The sequence below is a fragment of the Idiotropiscis lumnitzeri genome, chromosome 8 (genome assembly GCF_059441095.1).
Source record: "Idiotropiscis lumnitzeri isolate Australia: NSW breed Sydney's pygmy pipehorse chromosome 8, RoL_Ilum_1.0, whole genome shotgun sequence".
NCBI lineage: Eukaryota > Metazoa > Chordata > Actinopteri > Syngnathiformes > Syngnathidae > Idiotropiscis > Idiotropiscis lumnitzeri.
The window spans coordinates 6,544,573-6,559,917 of NC_142398.1; the positions used below are offsets into that span (position 1 = coordinate 6,544,573).

Consider the following 15,345-nt stretch of genomic DNA (forward strand, 5'->3'; position numbering starts at 1 on the left):
CCGTAATCCTCTGTCGGAAGTCCAGCAGACGAGTGGCTGGTGTTGATAAAACACTCTCCCGGTGGAATTTTACAGCTTGGTGGATGATGTTTGGAGTACACAAAGGCGACCCTCTTTTTTTCCCCTGCTGATCAAAGGCAGAGAGGAACATGTATGGACATTTGAGTCACAGGTTTTACTTTGTGGAAGGGACTTGGGAAATACTCAGTCTTTCATCTATTCAATAGTCGTTACATAGTCGTTGACCGATAAAAAGCATGGCTGTACACATGTATGTTCTTTCTTTTGTTGTTCATCCCAAACACATTGAAAACACATTATACACGTACTCCTAGTTTTCCTTTTTCAGTGATGCTTTCCCCATCCATCATTTTGGTATGATAAAACAGTAATAGTAATGGTTGTGGTTCAGCAAATGGCCATATTTGATATGAAAACTGTACGGTACATAATAATTCAATGAAAGGTCCCTTTTAAATCTTCAAATGAGATGTAGAACCGTTGTCAAGGGTCTGAGAGGATATTAATAGCAATTGAAACATATAATTACATTCACTCTCTAGCGTGTAATTCTCCCCTTAGCTTCATGATTTATCTTTCAAAACCCCAAATAACAAAAACTTGGTTATCCCCGGCAGGTGCTCATCCGCGTCATTGATACCAACAACCACCGTCCTCAGTTCTCCCGTGACAAGTATGAAGTGAGCGTGCCTGAGGATGTGCCGGTGGGCAGTGAAGTGCTCCGCGTGGACGCCACCGACCAGGATGAGAAGAACAAGTTAACCTTCACCCTTCTGAGCAGCACTGACCCCTTCAGCCTGAAGAAGTTCAAGTTGGACCCTGGGACGGGGACGTTGTACACCGCCGAACTGCTGGATCATGAGACCATGCACAGCCACGTCCTCACGATTATGGTAAGTGTGCATGACGACATCTGGAGGAATGGTGGGGACTTTCTGTTATCGTGATGAGTGTCCAGGACAGATTATAAGTTTGGCACCTTTCCAAAAGTTGCTGGTATTTCCTCACCCAATTTTAGTGCAAGAATATGGACCTGTCTCTCCGAAATTTGGGTATAAAAGGAAGTTGAAATATCAATTAACACAAGGTGTAATTCAAACTCTTGTATTTTATTATTCATTTATTCTATTGTATGTTCATTCCCAGGTACGCGACCAGGACATCCCTGTGAAACGTAACCTGGTGCGCGTGGTCGTCAACGTGGAGGATGCCAATGACAACGCGCCGTGGTTTGTCGGCGCGCCCTACTCAGGCCGCGTGTTCGAGTCCGCTGCCGTTGGCTCGGCCGTGCTGCAGGTCACGGCTCTTGACAAAGACAAAGGCCGCAATGCGGAAGTCATCTATAGCATTGAGTCAGGTATGGTCCTGAAAGTCACTCATGCACATTTCATGCTGGTTAAAATTAACTTACAAGTGTGAAAATCAAAACCACGTCTCCAAATTTGGCTTAACATGAGTAACATATCCAGTAAAACGGACAAATCGAACCATATATGGTTTGATCACAAGTTGACAAGCAAACGGCCTCGCACAAGAAGCTAATGTAGCAGTTGACATCGTCACTCAAGATTAAAATCAAAGTCAGTGTCTACCCAGTAACGTTAAAACACACATTTCATCACTGGTGACAAGCAAACTAGGTAGCTTCCAGTAGTAACTAATAGCAGTCGAGAGTGGTACTCTTACAAACAGCAAAGACATAAGAACAAAATCAAAGTTGGTGTCTATTCAGTGTCAGTGAAAAGAGACTCACACAAATTTGATGTCAAGTAACAAGCAGCTGCCTAGCTTGCGGCATGCTAACGTAGCGATATACATTTTTTACTCTTATAAAAAATTAATGACAGAAAAGCTAATTGAAAGTCCGCTAAACACTCATGGTCATGCAGAGCTGAGCTTATCCTTTCATGCTGGCTAAAATGAGGTCAAGCCCGTTACCTTCACTTAAACTTCAGAGTAGTTTTTGTTTTTTTGTTGTGATAAACTACAAATTGTCCAACTTTCAGGCATTTGGAGGAAATGAAAGCTTTCATTGTAATGTATCGCAAATGAAGTCCCGAGTCAGCCTACTGGATGTTTTTCATGAATGGAATACTTAGGAACACGTCAAGGGCTTTTGTCTGGAGTTTCCAAATATGTCAGCGATTTGATCGCCCCCCCAGAATTTCCTACATTTTTTCCTGCTCTAATAAGCTTCTAAACATGTGGCTTTTGTTTGACTTTTGATGAATTAATGTTAAGGATGACCAATGGTACTTTCACTTAGGAATTTGATTTGTTGCTTTCCCAAGCGTGTAGCTCAGTTTATTTGAATATTAAACCAATTTTCCTAACAAAAATGTCCAGCAAACATTTGTTAAAAAACACATCATTTCTTAATTGCGTTTTTAATATTGAAAAAAAACCCACTTTGTTATAAGAACATACATGCAATATCTACAGTACTCACACATACTGTACGTGTATTCTGATATTTGTGCGTTCGCCTATAGATGAGCGGTGTCAGTGGCTGGAGTCAGAGTAACTTCCGTGTGTTCATATTTCTTATATATATTATGCTTGTGTGTTTGACTGTTTGTCCCATTCAATAAATTTCCAAAAGTGCATGAACAACTCTGGCTCTCATTGCCCACAGCCGAGGGCATTATGGTATCTTAATTGCATCACTTTTTTTCACATTTCACTTGAGCAGAGATGCATCTGAAGCTCACTTGTTTTGTGAACTTTAGCTCGCAACTAAAAGCAAAAAAATAGACCAAGCGGCAGTGAAGTTTAAGTCCAATCATTGTTTTCTTTGTTTCTGGCAGGAAATGTAGCAAACTCCTTCGCCGTGCACCCCATCTTGGGCACAGTCACAGTGGCCAAAGAGCTCAGTCGTAGTGGCAAGAACCACTTCGAGCTCACCGTCAAGGCGACCGACCACGGGGCGAACCCGCTGTCCACCACCGCTGCCGTCTACATCTCCGTCACTGTCTCAGACAATGCCGCCCCAAGGTTCTCTGAGAAGGTGTTCTCTGCAGACATCAGTGAGTCAGCCGCTCCGGGGAGCTTCGTGAGCTCGGTGGCGGCAGTCAGCCAGTCGTCGGTGTTCTACCAAATCAAAAGCGGAAATGTGGACAACGCCTTTGACATCAACCCCAACTCTGGTGTTGTGGTCACGCAGAAAGAGTTGGATTATGAGGTGGCCCCACAGTACAAGCTTGTCGTCCAGGGCACCAACATGGCTGGGCTCGCCAGTAATGCAACCCTGGTAATTCATCTGAAGGATGAGAATGACAACGCCCCCATTTTTCTCCAGCGGGAGTTCCAAGGTGTGGTCAGCGAGTCGGCTACCATCAACAGCGTTGTTCTCACCCAAGATAACGCGCCATTTGTCATCCGTGCCTTGGATGCTGACAGCAACCGCAATGCCATGCTGGTCTATCAGATTGTGGAACCCTTTGCCCTCAACTATTTTGCTATCGACTCTAGCACTGGAGCCATCAGGATCACAACCTCCTTGGATCATGAGCAGAGGAGTGTTTATTGCTTTACAGTGCAAGTCCATGATCTTGGCGTGCCACGGCTGTTTGCAGAGATGGCAGCCAACGTGACGATCAAAGTCATCGACGTCAACGACTGCCCGCCAATTTTCAGCCGGGATGTCTATGAGGCGACTGTGGTGGTGCCAACGTACAGAGGTGTGGAAATTGTCAAAGTCAACGCCACCGACTTGGATTCCAGATCCAATACCAAACTTTTGTTTTCCATCTCTGAGGGCAACATTGGTGACAAGTTCAAAATGGATGCAAATACCGGCGTGATCTCCATTCAGAACGTCACCCAATTGAGGAGCAGGTACGAGCTGAAAGTCAGGGTTTCGGATGGAAGATTTGCCAACGTCGCCACCGTCAAGATCCACTTGAAGGAGAACAAAGAGAGCAAGTTGAAGTTTACTAGAGGGTCCTACAGAGCTTCTGTCCCAGAGAACTTGTCTGATAAGAGGACGCTGGAAGTCATTGGTGCTGTAGGTAACCAAGTAAATGAGCCTCTGTTCTACAAAATCTTAAATCCTGACAAACACTTTGAAATCGGAAGGACATCCGGAGTAGTTTCAACCACTGGAATAGCATTTGATCGTGAAAAGCAGGACACGTTTGATGTCGTCGTCGAGGTCACAAAAGAGGACCCATCTGAAGAAACGTCACACGTTGTTTTGACGGTGACGGTGGAGGACGTCAATGACAACACGCCCGTCTTTGTGAACCTCCCCTATCATGCCCTGGTTCAGATGGATGCCGAGGAAGGCCAGGTGGTCCGGCAAGTCACGGCAGTGGACAAGGACCATGGTCGCAATGCAGAAATCCATTACGAGCTGAAGGAGCCTCAGAAGCACTTTGACATAAACCCCTCGGGAGAAATCACAATCAAGAAGACCCTTGAGAAGGAATCACTTAACATGGACTTTGTTGTGGTTGTTGTGGCGATGGACGGCGGTGATCCAGTACTGTCTGCAGAAGTGGAAGTCCCAATTAAAGTGGTGAATCAAGCTGTTCCCGTTTTTGAGAAACCCTTTTACACCATTGAAATCCCTGAGAATGTCCAGGTGCACACCCCCGTTCTTCATGTGCAGGCCAGTGACTCTGAGGGCCCTCGTATTGTTTACACCATCTCTGAGGGGGACCCTTTCAAGCAGTTTTCCATTGACTTCAACATGGGAGTCCTTCACGTGGCTCAGCCTCTGGACTTCGAGACGCACCCAGCATATAAATTGAACATCCGGGCTACAGACTCCTTGACTGGGGCGCACTCAGATGTATTTGTGGACATCATCCTAGAAGACATCAATGACAACTCACCGGTGTTTCTGGCAAAGTCCTACTACGCCACAATCTCAGAGGCGTCTGTTATCGGTACATCTGTCCTGCAAGTGGAGGCCAAAGATTTCGACACAGGCAACAATCAGAAAATCTTCTATCAGTTGGTGGAGGAGAAGGGGAAGAGCTCGAGTTACTTTACCATCGACCGAGACACGGGGCTCATTTCGACAGCAAGAGTGCTGGATCACGAGGAGACTGTGCAGCACCAACTGAGGGTCCGCGCCGTGGATGGAGGGGTCCCTGCCCTTTACAGCGATATCGTGGTGACAGTGGATATCACAGACCTGAATGACAACGCACCAGTGTTCGCCGAGCTGGCTTACAAGGCAGCTGTCAGCGAGTTGGCTTCACGCGGACACTTCGTGACCCAAGTCCAGGCCTCAGACGCCGACAGCTCAGACTCAAGCAAGCTGGAGTTTGCTATCGTCTCGGGGAACGAAGACCAGAGTTTTGCCATTGATAAGCAGACTGGCGCCATCGTCATTTCGAACCACCGCCGGCCACCAATGCAGCCGCTCTACCACCTCAACGTGTCTGTGTCGGACGGCGTTTATCGTAGCTCAGCCCTTGTGGATGTCACTATCATTGGAGCGAACTTCCACAACCCTGCGTTCTCTCAGGTGGAATATGCAGTAGAGCTGGTGGAAAATTCCCCCGCCGGTACTTTGGTCGCCGAGGCCAAAGCGACAGACGACGACGAAGGCATGTACGGACAAATCACATATCGCATTATCAACGACATAGCCAAGGACAAGTTCACGGTCAACGAAAATGGTGATGTCTTCACCTTAGAGAGCCTGGACCGAGACAGCGCCATTGAGAAGGTCATTCCCATCTCCCTGGAGGCCAAAGACGGCGGCGGAAAGGTGGGCTTTTGTACGGTGAATGTGGTCCTCACTGATGTCAACGACAACGCACCACAGTTTAGGGCTGCTGAGTACAAAGTCACCATTGCATCAGATGCCCCAAGAGGTACGTCAGTGGTGAAGATCGCCGCCTCTGATGTGGACGAGGGAAGCAACGCCGATGTGGAGTATTCCATTGAAGCCGACGTCGAGAACGTGGTGGAGAACTTTGAAATCCACCGAACATCCGGGGTCATTGTGACGAAAGAAAGCCTCATCGGTCTCGAGGGTGAGCTCTATGCGTTTTTCGTCCGGGCAAAGGACACTGGAAACCCGCCAAAGCATTCAGTTGTGCAAGTATACATCCGCATAGTAGCGCCTGAGACTCCCATCCCCAAATTCGCAGAGCCTCATTATCGCTACACAGTGGCTGAGGACCTACCAATCGGCACAGAAATTGACGTGCTCCAGGCTGAAAGCGAGCAGCAACTTACATACAGCCTCGTGAACGGCAACACTCCAGAGAGCAATGAGAATGAAGTTTTCGTCGTGGACAGGGACACCGGCGCCCTGAAACTTCAGAAGAGCCTGGACCATGAGACTACCAAGTGGTACCAGCTCACATTGCGGGCACAAACCCAGCGCAGCGGCTATGACATCGCTGCGTCCGTCAGTGTCAACATCCAAGTGAAAGATCTCAACGACAATGAACCAGTCTTTGAGTCAGACCCTTACCAGGCAGTAGTGGTAGAGAACCTCCCTGGCGGAGTGCAGGTGATTCAAGTCAAAGCCAACGACCTGGACTCAGGCATCAATGGCCTCGTTCTGTATAGCTTGAACGCCAAGCTCAACTCCCTGGACATCGCCGAGCACTTTGCCATCAACGCCGAAACCGGCTGGTTGACCACCCTCAAGGAGCTGGACCGTGAAAAGCGTAGCGAGTACACCGTCGCCGTCATCGCCACCGATCAGGGCGACAAAGTCCAGCACGCAACAGGCACGCGAGTGGAGGTGACGGTGGCCGACGTCAACGACAACCCACCACACTTCACCGCAGAGGTCTACAAGGGTACGGTCAGCGAGGACGACCCTCCACCCAGCGGCGTCATCGCTATCCTCAGTACCACCGACGATGACTCAGAGGACATCAACAGACAGGTCAACTACTTCATTACAGGTGCGTTACTTTTAGTTTTCGTGGCAATGTTAATCGGGGCTGATGTTAGTTGAGTCAGAGGTAGTATCAGGTGTATAAGGGATGCCACTGTGTGAAGTATAACACCTGACACTGAAAACTAGTGTCACTATTTGGCTAGAGTGTTCTACATCTTGCAAGAATTGGCCGCATGGTTATCGGCTAATGCTAAATAAATTAAATAAGGGTCCAGAGGTGCATGTGAAGTTTAACAGCCGACACTGCCTTCTCACACCCTGTCGTTATCAAGATTGGGATGAGTGTGTGTGCGTGTGTGTGTTGCGCAAGTTTTGTTGGTGTTATCCACTAGTGCTAAAGGAGCTAAGTGGAGTCGGAGGTTGTATCACAGAATGAGATTTCTGTTTTCATATAAATGATTTTTAATGACATGGTAAATGGGCTGTAACTTGGATAGCGCTTTTTTTTTTTTACCTATGGTGCTCAAAGCGCTTCACACTATCACCTCATCTACTTACTGATGACATACCATCAGGAGCAACTCGGGGTTCACTATCTTGCTCAAGGATACTTCGACATGGTCACAATTGCTGGGGATCGAACCCACAACCTCTAGGTTGCGAAGCGACCACTCTACTACTGAGCCACGCCCCATATAGTTATAGCTTAAAACTATTAATTTAGGTAATGGTAAATAAACATTCTTTGGGGTTGTCAATTGTGTTTTTTTTAACAATTTACTGTAGGGCTTGGAAAAGGTATTATTGTGTGGTCTAAACTACCAAAAGTCTTAAATCACTGTCGATATTTTGCCTTTGATTTCTTCTGTTACTCATGGAAAATGTTTCCCAGGCATTTTCAGCATGTAAGCAAAGTGCATTGTATTTTGATCCAACAGCGGGCGATCCCCTGGGACAGTTTGCCATTGAGCATGTTCAGAACGAATGGAAGGTGTCAGTCAGAAAGCCTCTGGACCGCGAGACCACAGACTATTACTTGCTCAACGTCACGGCCAGTGACGGCATCTTTACAACCAAAGCCGTGGTGGAGGTCAAAGTGCTGGACGCCAATGACAACAGCCCCGTGTGTGAAAAGGTAAGGCAGCTTTCTCACCGCTTTCAACACAAATCCTTTCACGGTGGAGTCCAATTTGACGGTCTTTACTCTGCTTTTGCCCTTAGTCTCTCTACAGTGAAAGCGTTCCTGAAAATTCGCCGGCCAGCAGACTCATCCTGCAAGTCTCTGCTACCGATGCAGATATCCGATCAAACGCGCAAATTTCCTACGAGCTTCAGGGAGCTGGATCAGAACTCTTCTTCATTGACTCCGACACGGGTAAGTCGATGGGCCCGAGCAGCAGGTGACAAATGATTTTCCTATTCGGGGGTTTCAAATTGTTCAGACTCAATCAACCTTGGAAAGTTTAAGAAAACTGGCCCCTCTAATGCCAGTTTCACCGATCAACCTGAAACTGGGTTGTCATGTCGATCATACACTAAAAGGTCTCAGGCACCCATGCATGTAATTGAACGGGGCATTTTGGTTGCAAGCAACTATTTTGAAGGCTAAGTCAATGAAAAAGGGGGAATGAAAGTCCGCTTTCTCCACTTGGGTGCAGTGGGTGCTCACATTTCTTGCCATCCTCAGTCTCCGCTGACATAGATAAATAAATGCATGCTTGTTCATATTTGCCATGGCTAAGTAAGCCTTTGAGATGTTGCTGATTATTTGGTGTACAAATATTAAACACGCCACTGACAGTACTTATGTCAGTGTTTTTGCAACTGCTTGTTATTGTAACAACTCTTGTTGCACTGTCTACTCCCGTGATCATAAAAAACAAGAATAACGCTGATCGTTTTGTTTCGTTATCCGCAAGACTTAAATGTTGCTGACTCCGGTGTTATATCTATTTGACACTTGAGTTGTGTTTTTGCTACTGATCATTCACAATCGTAATAACCCTTGTTTTCGTTTTTGCTCAGTCTCCTCAGGCAAAAAAACAAAACAAATAAACCGCGGATCATTCTGATATGGCTAAGGGAAAGTTAGCCATTGAATATGTTGCCATTCTCGATGAGGTACTATTGATCCGGTGCTTGTCTTGCCTTATGAAGAATTAGCAAAGCTTCATCCTTAGCTATTTTAGCTGAGCCGCTTCTCCTCACGAGGGTCTCAGCCGTGCTGGAGCCTATCCCAGCTGTCTATGGACAGTAGCACAAAGACAAACAGTCACTCTCGCTCACAATCACACCAAGGTGCAATTCAGAGTGTCTAATCAACCTACCATGCATGTCTTTGGAATGTGAGAGGAAACCGGAGTACCCGGAGAAAACACACGCAGGCACAGGGAGAACATGCAAACTCGGAACTGAACTGCTCCAGCTTTTGGAAATGCGCTTCATCAGGGGTGCCCATTGCGTCGAAGGGGGTGTCAGCCGATCGCATCACATACAAACTTGTTGCATGCCTCACTGTGCATGCTCAAGGGCGCCAACGAGCAAAATTAGTTGTCTACTCTAAACCTAATATTAAAGTATAAAAACGAAGGGAGCATGTTAGCTAATTATTTCCACACAGCGTAAGAGGAGGATTTTTTAATTGCTTTGGGCTCTGCGTTTCGCACTGGCTGAAGAACTAGCGGGCCAGGGGGAGGCGGGTGATGCGCAAAGGTATCCGCTCGCAGTTTCAGCGCTGGAGAATGACCCGTGGGACAGAGGCGTCGTCCACCACCACAACTGGCAGCCATAGCGCAAGCAATCATGAAGTCCAAGTACCCGTTCCAACATGCCTAATATTCATTGGGAGGTGTGCACAAGGCTCGCTATCAGTAGCTCCTGTCTGGACTCTGTGCTTGATTCAGTCAGCTCAAGTCATCAGTAAAGTAACGACAGACAATGTGCACGAGTTGTATTGTGCAATATGTTTTCTTGCAGTTATGCATGGTATATCAATATATACTTTACCTGTAAAGAATTCTCATTCTATTTTCAAATAAATATATAAACAAGGTAGGTAGATCACTTGGACTTGGTTATTTTATTATTAGCTCGCATGCTGAAAAAGTGTGGGCACCCGTGCGTTATATAAATAAAATAGTATTTTATTGTATTGTTTTGTAACCCTGTACCTCTGCACAGTGAGGCTGACGTGCTAACTGGTCGCCCACTTTCCCACTCCTATCGTAACTAGCGAGGATGATATTAAAGCTCCAATCACGTGTAAACTAAAAAAAATGATCATACAGCATACTGATGAGGTATGAGTAATTTCTGTGCTTATTTGGCTAATCTTATCAATGTGGCGCTTTCCAGGAAATGCTAAATGTTTGCGCGGTGTTTCTCTGACAATGATATGGGGCTATTTTAAATGATTTCTTGCTATGAAATGCTGTTATCTATTTTATTTCTCCAAACACCACACATTCTTTTAACGAACAGCCAATTGTGATCTTTGTTTTTTTTTTTTTTGCAAACTTTAATCTGCATCAGGCACCAGTCCAAATGAAATGTCGCTGTAAACATCTTAGTGACCACTTATTTATTTGCTTGTTCATTCCGTGAGTGTTTTTTTTTTTTTTTTTGCAACCATCCAAGACTATTTCCCTTCGGGCAACATTGGGTGAAAAAAAAAGGGCCATGTCGGCAGGAAAATCCCAATTTGTGCACTTGGGGTGCAATTCATGACAGTTCTACTTGTTGCCTGCAAATAATGCCTTCTGGGAGAGTCCCTAAATCCCACGCTCTATCTGGCTACTATTTGTGTGTGTGTTTTTGTATTATTCAAAATGAAGTTAAAAGCATGAGAACACATTTTGACAATAAGACATCAAGTCCCTAATACTGAAATATGAGTACATGATATTCACTGTTACTTAGGATGTTGTTGTTTGTAAGTTTGTAAATTTTATAACACATTTAAAGATGTCCTTCTGTTAACATCGGAAAACAAAAAAAATTTACTCACCACTAATCAAAATTGTGTCCTTAACGTCGGTGTGTCACCGTCAGGCGAGCTGAAGACCCTGAAGCCCCTGGACCGCGAGGAGCGTGACGAGCACCGCTTCAAAGTGCGAGCGGTGGACGGCGGCGGGCGCTTCTGCGACGCTGACGTGCATGTGGCCGTGCGCGACGTCAACGACAACGCTCCCGAGTTCACCGCCGAGCCGTACGCCTTCACCGTCTTCGAGAACACAGAGACGGGAACCTTTGTGGCCAAGCTGCAGGCCGACGATGCTGACAGCGGTAAGGGACAGTCCTTTCTCCTCCCATGAAGCTGTTAAAATGTGTGAAATTGTGACCATTTCACTGCACAGCACTCTTATCAGCATGTTTGTGAGATTTCAAGAAACCTCAAAACTTCTAAACATAACCACAAAAAAAAAAACATAGAAACGCAAAATTTTAGTCCTGATTATTACTGAGGAACAACAACAAAAGTTAGGCCCCATGATAGACCAATGAAGAAATTACCATCAAAATAAATTCATAATATTTTGAAGTGTTATATAAAGATATAAGTTTTTAAAATACACAATCAGATAAATAGTCAGTTCAAATTCTTAGGAAAAACTAAATAAAATTTAGAAAAACAAACATTTTACAAAAAATCCAAATGTAAATGGACAATTAAAAAAAAGTATATGAGCCACAAAATATATGAAAAGTTTGCAAATACAGTAATCCTTTGTTTATTGCGGGGGATACGTTCTAAAATAACCCGTGAAATCCGCAAAGTAGTCAGCTTTATTTTTTACTATTTTACAATGCAATACTGTATTGCAGAATGAAACAAAAAATAATACCTCTTTTAAGGCCCAAAATGTGTTGCAGAAATAGAAATATTAATGTTTTCTTACAAATAACTAACTTTTTTCACTCCTAGACAACATTACCGCCCATGAGCCAATCAGGATTTACTTAAAAAAAAAAAAGCACTGTAAAAAAATCCGCAAAACAGCGAAGCCGCGATAGGTGAAGCGTGATAGAGCGAGGGAATACTGTATTAAAAAAAGAAAACATTGGTTTAAAAAAAAAAAGGAAAAATATTGGACAAAAAAGTATTTGGTCGTCAGCCATGATTGTTTTGTTTGCTTATTATAAAGGTCAGACTTCTGACGTCTTCTCAGCGTTCTTGAATGCTCCAATAGAAACACACTCGTGATGAGAAAACACATAAGCATTTATATAATAAGAGCCACGGAGGACCGAGATAATAAACTTGAGCATAATGGCCTCTTCCCGATGGGCCACAAATGTATTCCCATTATTACGCTGGTCCGTCTCTGTCTCTTTGTCAGTGGAGAGATGACAGAATCACACATGGGCCTGTTTATCACACGTGGATGTGTGCCCTGATGATGGCCCCGGAAGGTTTTCATCACTGACTGATTAATGACACCTCCCATATTCACGCTAATTCTGTGAAAAATATATTTACACGGAAAATAATTGTAAATTTGGAAGGAAATCCTGAAATATCACAAATATCGGGGGGGATATTGTGCATTTATTATTATCGAGGTAAAATTGCAAAATTTTTGTTCAATCATGTGATAGGAAATGGATGCCGATCACATGATTTTCAGATAATCGGCATCGGCTGAAAAAGACTGGATTTTTAAAATTTATTTCTAATACAATACAATAATAATTTACATAAAAAAGGGCTGAAGGATTATGGAAATAATATAATTGCGTTTTTTTCCCCCTAAAAATTGCAATTATGATATGAGGTGCCATTTGTTTTTTTTCAAGGCCCTTTTCAGCAATCTTTATTACAGTAAACAATCTTAGATTTCTTGTGCATTGTAGAATACTCAGATAAAGGCAAATGAAGCATTCATTAATATGACAGGCAGTTTATCCACTACAATTTGAGTTATAACTTACTCAGTCTTTTTGATGTGCAATTTGGTATAAGCATTCACCACGACAACATAATTCAGCCACACAGTTGTAAACATAAATATAATATACTGATACTACAATGTAAAGGCACAAACTCAAGTGCATATTGCAACAGTGATCTAAACAAATCCGAAGTCTGATTTTTGCTTTAGCCACAGCAATTTATATGCAGCCGTAGTTTTTTTTAAAGTGCTCTTAAAATAAAGTTGTGTTGTTACGCGGAAAAACTAAGAAATATTAGAGGGGGAAAAATTAAATGCCAATAAAAGGTCATTTTAGGCCTAAAACATTTTAGGGAGGAATTAAAAAACAAATATACATTTGGCATAGTTGGTGTGGTGAGTTGTCTTTTTTTTTTCTTTTTTGGGCTTCCAGGGCTCAACGGGGAAGTGGTCTACACCCTGCTGGACTCTGCCGACGGTTGGTTCTCCATCGACGAACTGAGTGGCATCATCAGCCTGGAGCGACCGCTGGACCGCGAGGCGCAGGCCCTCTACGAGCTGGAGGCTCGTGCTGCCGACCGGGGCTCACCCCGCCTGTGGGCGACGTGCCGTGTGCTGGTCTCCGTGCTGGACATCAACGACAATCCACCTGTGTTCGAACGGCGCGAGTACGCGGCCGCTGTGCCCGAGGACGCGGCTGTGGGTGGACAAGTGCTCAGGGTACAGGCCGCCAGCCGGGACCTGGATGCCAACGGAGAGATCGGATATAGCATTGTCAGCGGAAACGAGCACGGGGCGTTCAGCGTGGATCCGAGCACAGGTATCAGACTAAACTGACTAAATTAGATTGCAGGTTCTAGATTTGCGGCCCCACAATTTCACAGATTTTGTTTCGTTGATTTATTCAATTTGTCCTGCCTCCTGTTCATTTTGGGTGCAATTTCTCTTACAGCCACTAGATAGTGGCACACCCAAAAAAATTCTTCAAAAAACCCAGATGAATCACCAATAAGCGTTTGCCAGAGAAAATAAAACAAGAAAAAGAAAGTAGACAAAATTATTTAAAAATGTATTTTTTTGGAAATCAGAGCAGAGGTGATTAAACTACACAGGTTACATAACCATAGAATTTGGGGGTCTAATTTACGCACCGTGTATTAGAGAAAAATACAAAACAAGTACAAAAACTATTTGAGACAAAACAAGATATTTGGAAAAAAATTAATTTGATTCTTATATTTATACAAACACATCCGTTATGGATGTTGCACGAATGTTCTAAAAAAAAAAAAAAAGAGTTCTGAAAATAAAAGATAAAAATAAAGGGAAATTAATGAAATAAACAAAAAATAAAACAACTGAATTAATCTTATATGGAAAATATAAAATAATACTAAAGCTGAGATCTCACTGAGTGTCGATGTCGTCAGTTTCTTAAAAGTTCCAAAATGATCGAAATACTATCTGGTCTCTGATGTTTACATAAGCACATACGCCAGTTTCATTGAAGTCTTTACATTAGGTTTCATTAGCGACTCTAAATTGTCTTTGGATGTTACCCTCTAGACTGAAAATGGTCGCTAGGCGTGAACGGCCACGTGTCAATTCTGTGACTACGATGTTATCCTTTTGCGTTCCTCAGGTGACATCTTTGTGATCGAGCCGCTGGACTACGAGACATCTCACGAGTACTACATCACTGTGGAGGCTACCGATGGAGGCTCGCCGCCCCTCAGCGACATGGCCACCGTCAACATCAACGTGACAGACGTCAATGACAACGCGCCAGTCTTCAGCCAGCACGTCTATGCCGCCGTTGTCAGCGAGGACGCCGAGCTGGGCAGGACCGTCTTGACGGTGAGACCAGCTCCAAAGAATAGACACCATCCCATTTCAAGTCCCAATTCAAGACCGTCTCACTGGAAATTATGTGAATTCTAAGTACATTAAACGATTGAATTTTAAATAACAGTTAAAGCAATTAATTTAGTGCTAATTCCAGCGACTCTTCATCGGGGCATAGGGGTCCAAAGTTTTTGCTGTAAATAGCTGAAATCCACAAGTAATTTGTTTAAAATTGTCGATAGATGCCACAAGATAGTGGCAAAGCCCTTCTGAAGCTCCCAAACACACGTCAATGTAGTTACAATTTTGGTTTATTTAGAGATAAGAAATAAAAATAAATAAGCTCACAAAAAGATTTGTATTTGCTTGAGTAACTTGTAAGGTTTGTGTAAATGTTTGCAAGATAAAAGAATACCACTTTTCGCCCGAATTTCTATAATTATGAAAAAATTTAAATGAATTCATTAATGATATGTTTTCAATGATGATATGTTATCCTAATACGGCACAATACTCTTGTTTTGAAATTTAAAATAACCTTTTCTACATGTATAATTTATTTTCATATGTATGGATTAATACTGTGTCATAAAATTAATTTAAAATAGTATTTTAAGTACTTTTTTTTTTTCTAACTTTCCATTTTTATCATTATTCTTCTCTGCTGATTGACCAGGTGTGGTCACATCTGGTTCCTTATAGTGACAATGATATCCTGGCATCACATTAATTGTCTTTGAGACCAAAGAAAAGGATGCCAGATGTAAGCAA

At 43.7% G+C, this 15,345-nt stretch overlaps 1 protein-coding gene across 9 annotated transcripts in view; it reads left to right on the top strand.

Annotated features, from left to right (window-relative positions):
- Positions 1-15,345, top strand: part of fat1a (FAT atypical cadherin 1a) — an 81,882-nt gene that overhangs the window by 48,280 nt on the left and 18,257 nt on the right. For all 9 annotated transcript variants that reach the window (XR_015844603.1, XR_015844605.1, XR_015844604.1 and 6 more), the window contains 8 exons: positions 639-914; positions 1,168-1,378; positions 2,829-6,902; positions 7,777-7,973; positions 8,060-8,213; positions 10,889-11,122; positions 13,163-13,549; positions 14,372-14,586. Coding sequence is in view for 5 of the 9 variants with exons in the window: in XM_088302057.1 (XP_088158183.1) it covers positions 639-914; positions 1,168-1,378; positions 2,829-6,902; positions 7,777-7,973; positions 8,060-8,213; positions 10,889-11,122; positions 13,163-13,549; positions 14,372-14,586 (5,748 nt within the window). In the remaining 4 variants the exon portion in view is untranslated. The remainder of the gene's footprint in view (positions 1-638; positions 915-1,167; positions 1,379-2,828; positions 6,903-7,776; positions 7,974-8,059; positions 8,214-10,888; positions 11,123-13,162; positions 13,550-14,371; positions 14,587-15,345) is intronic.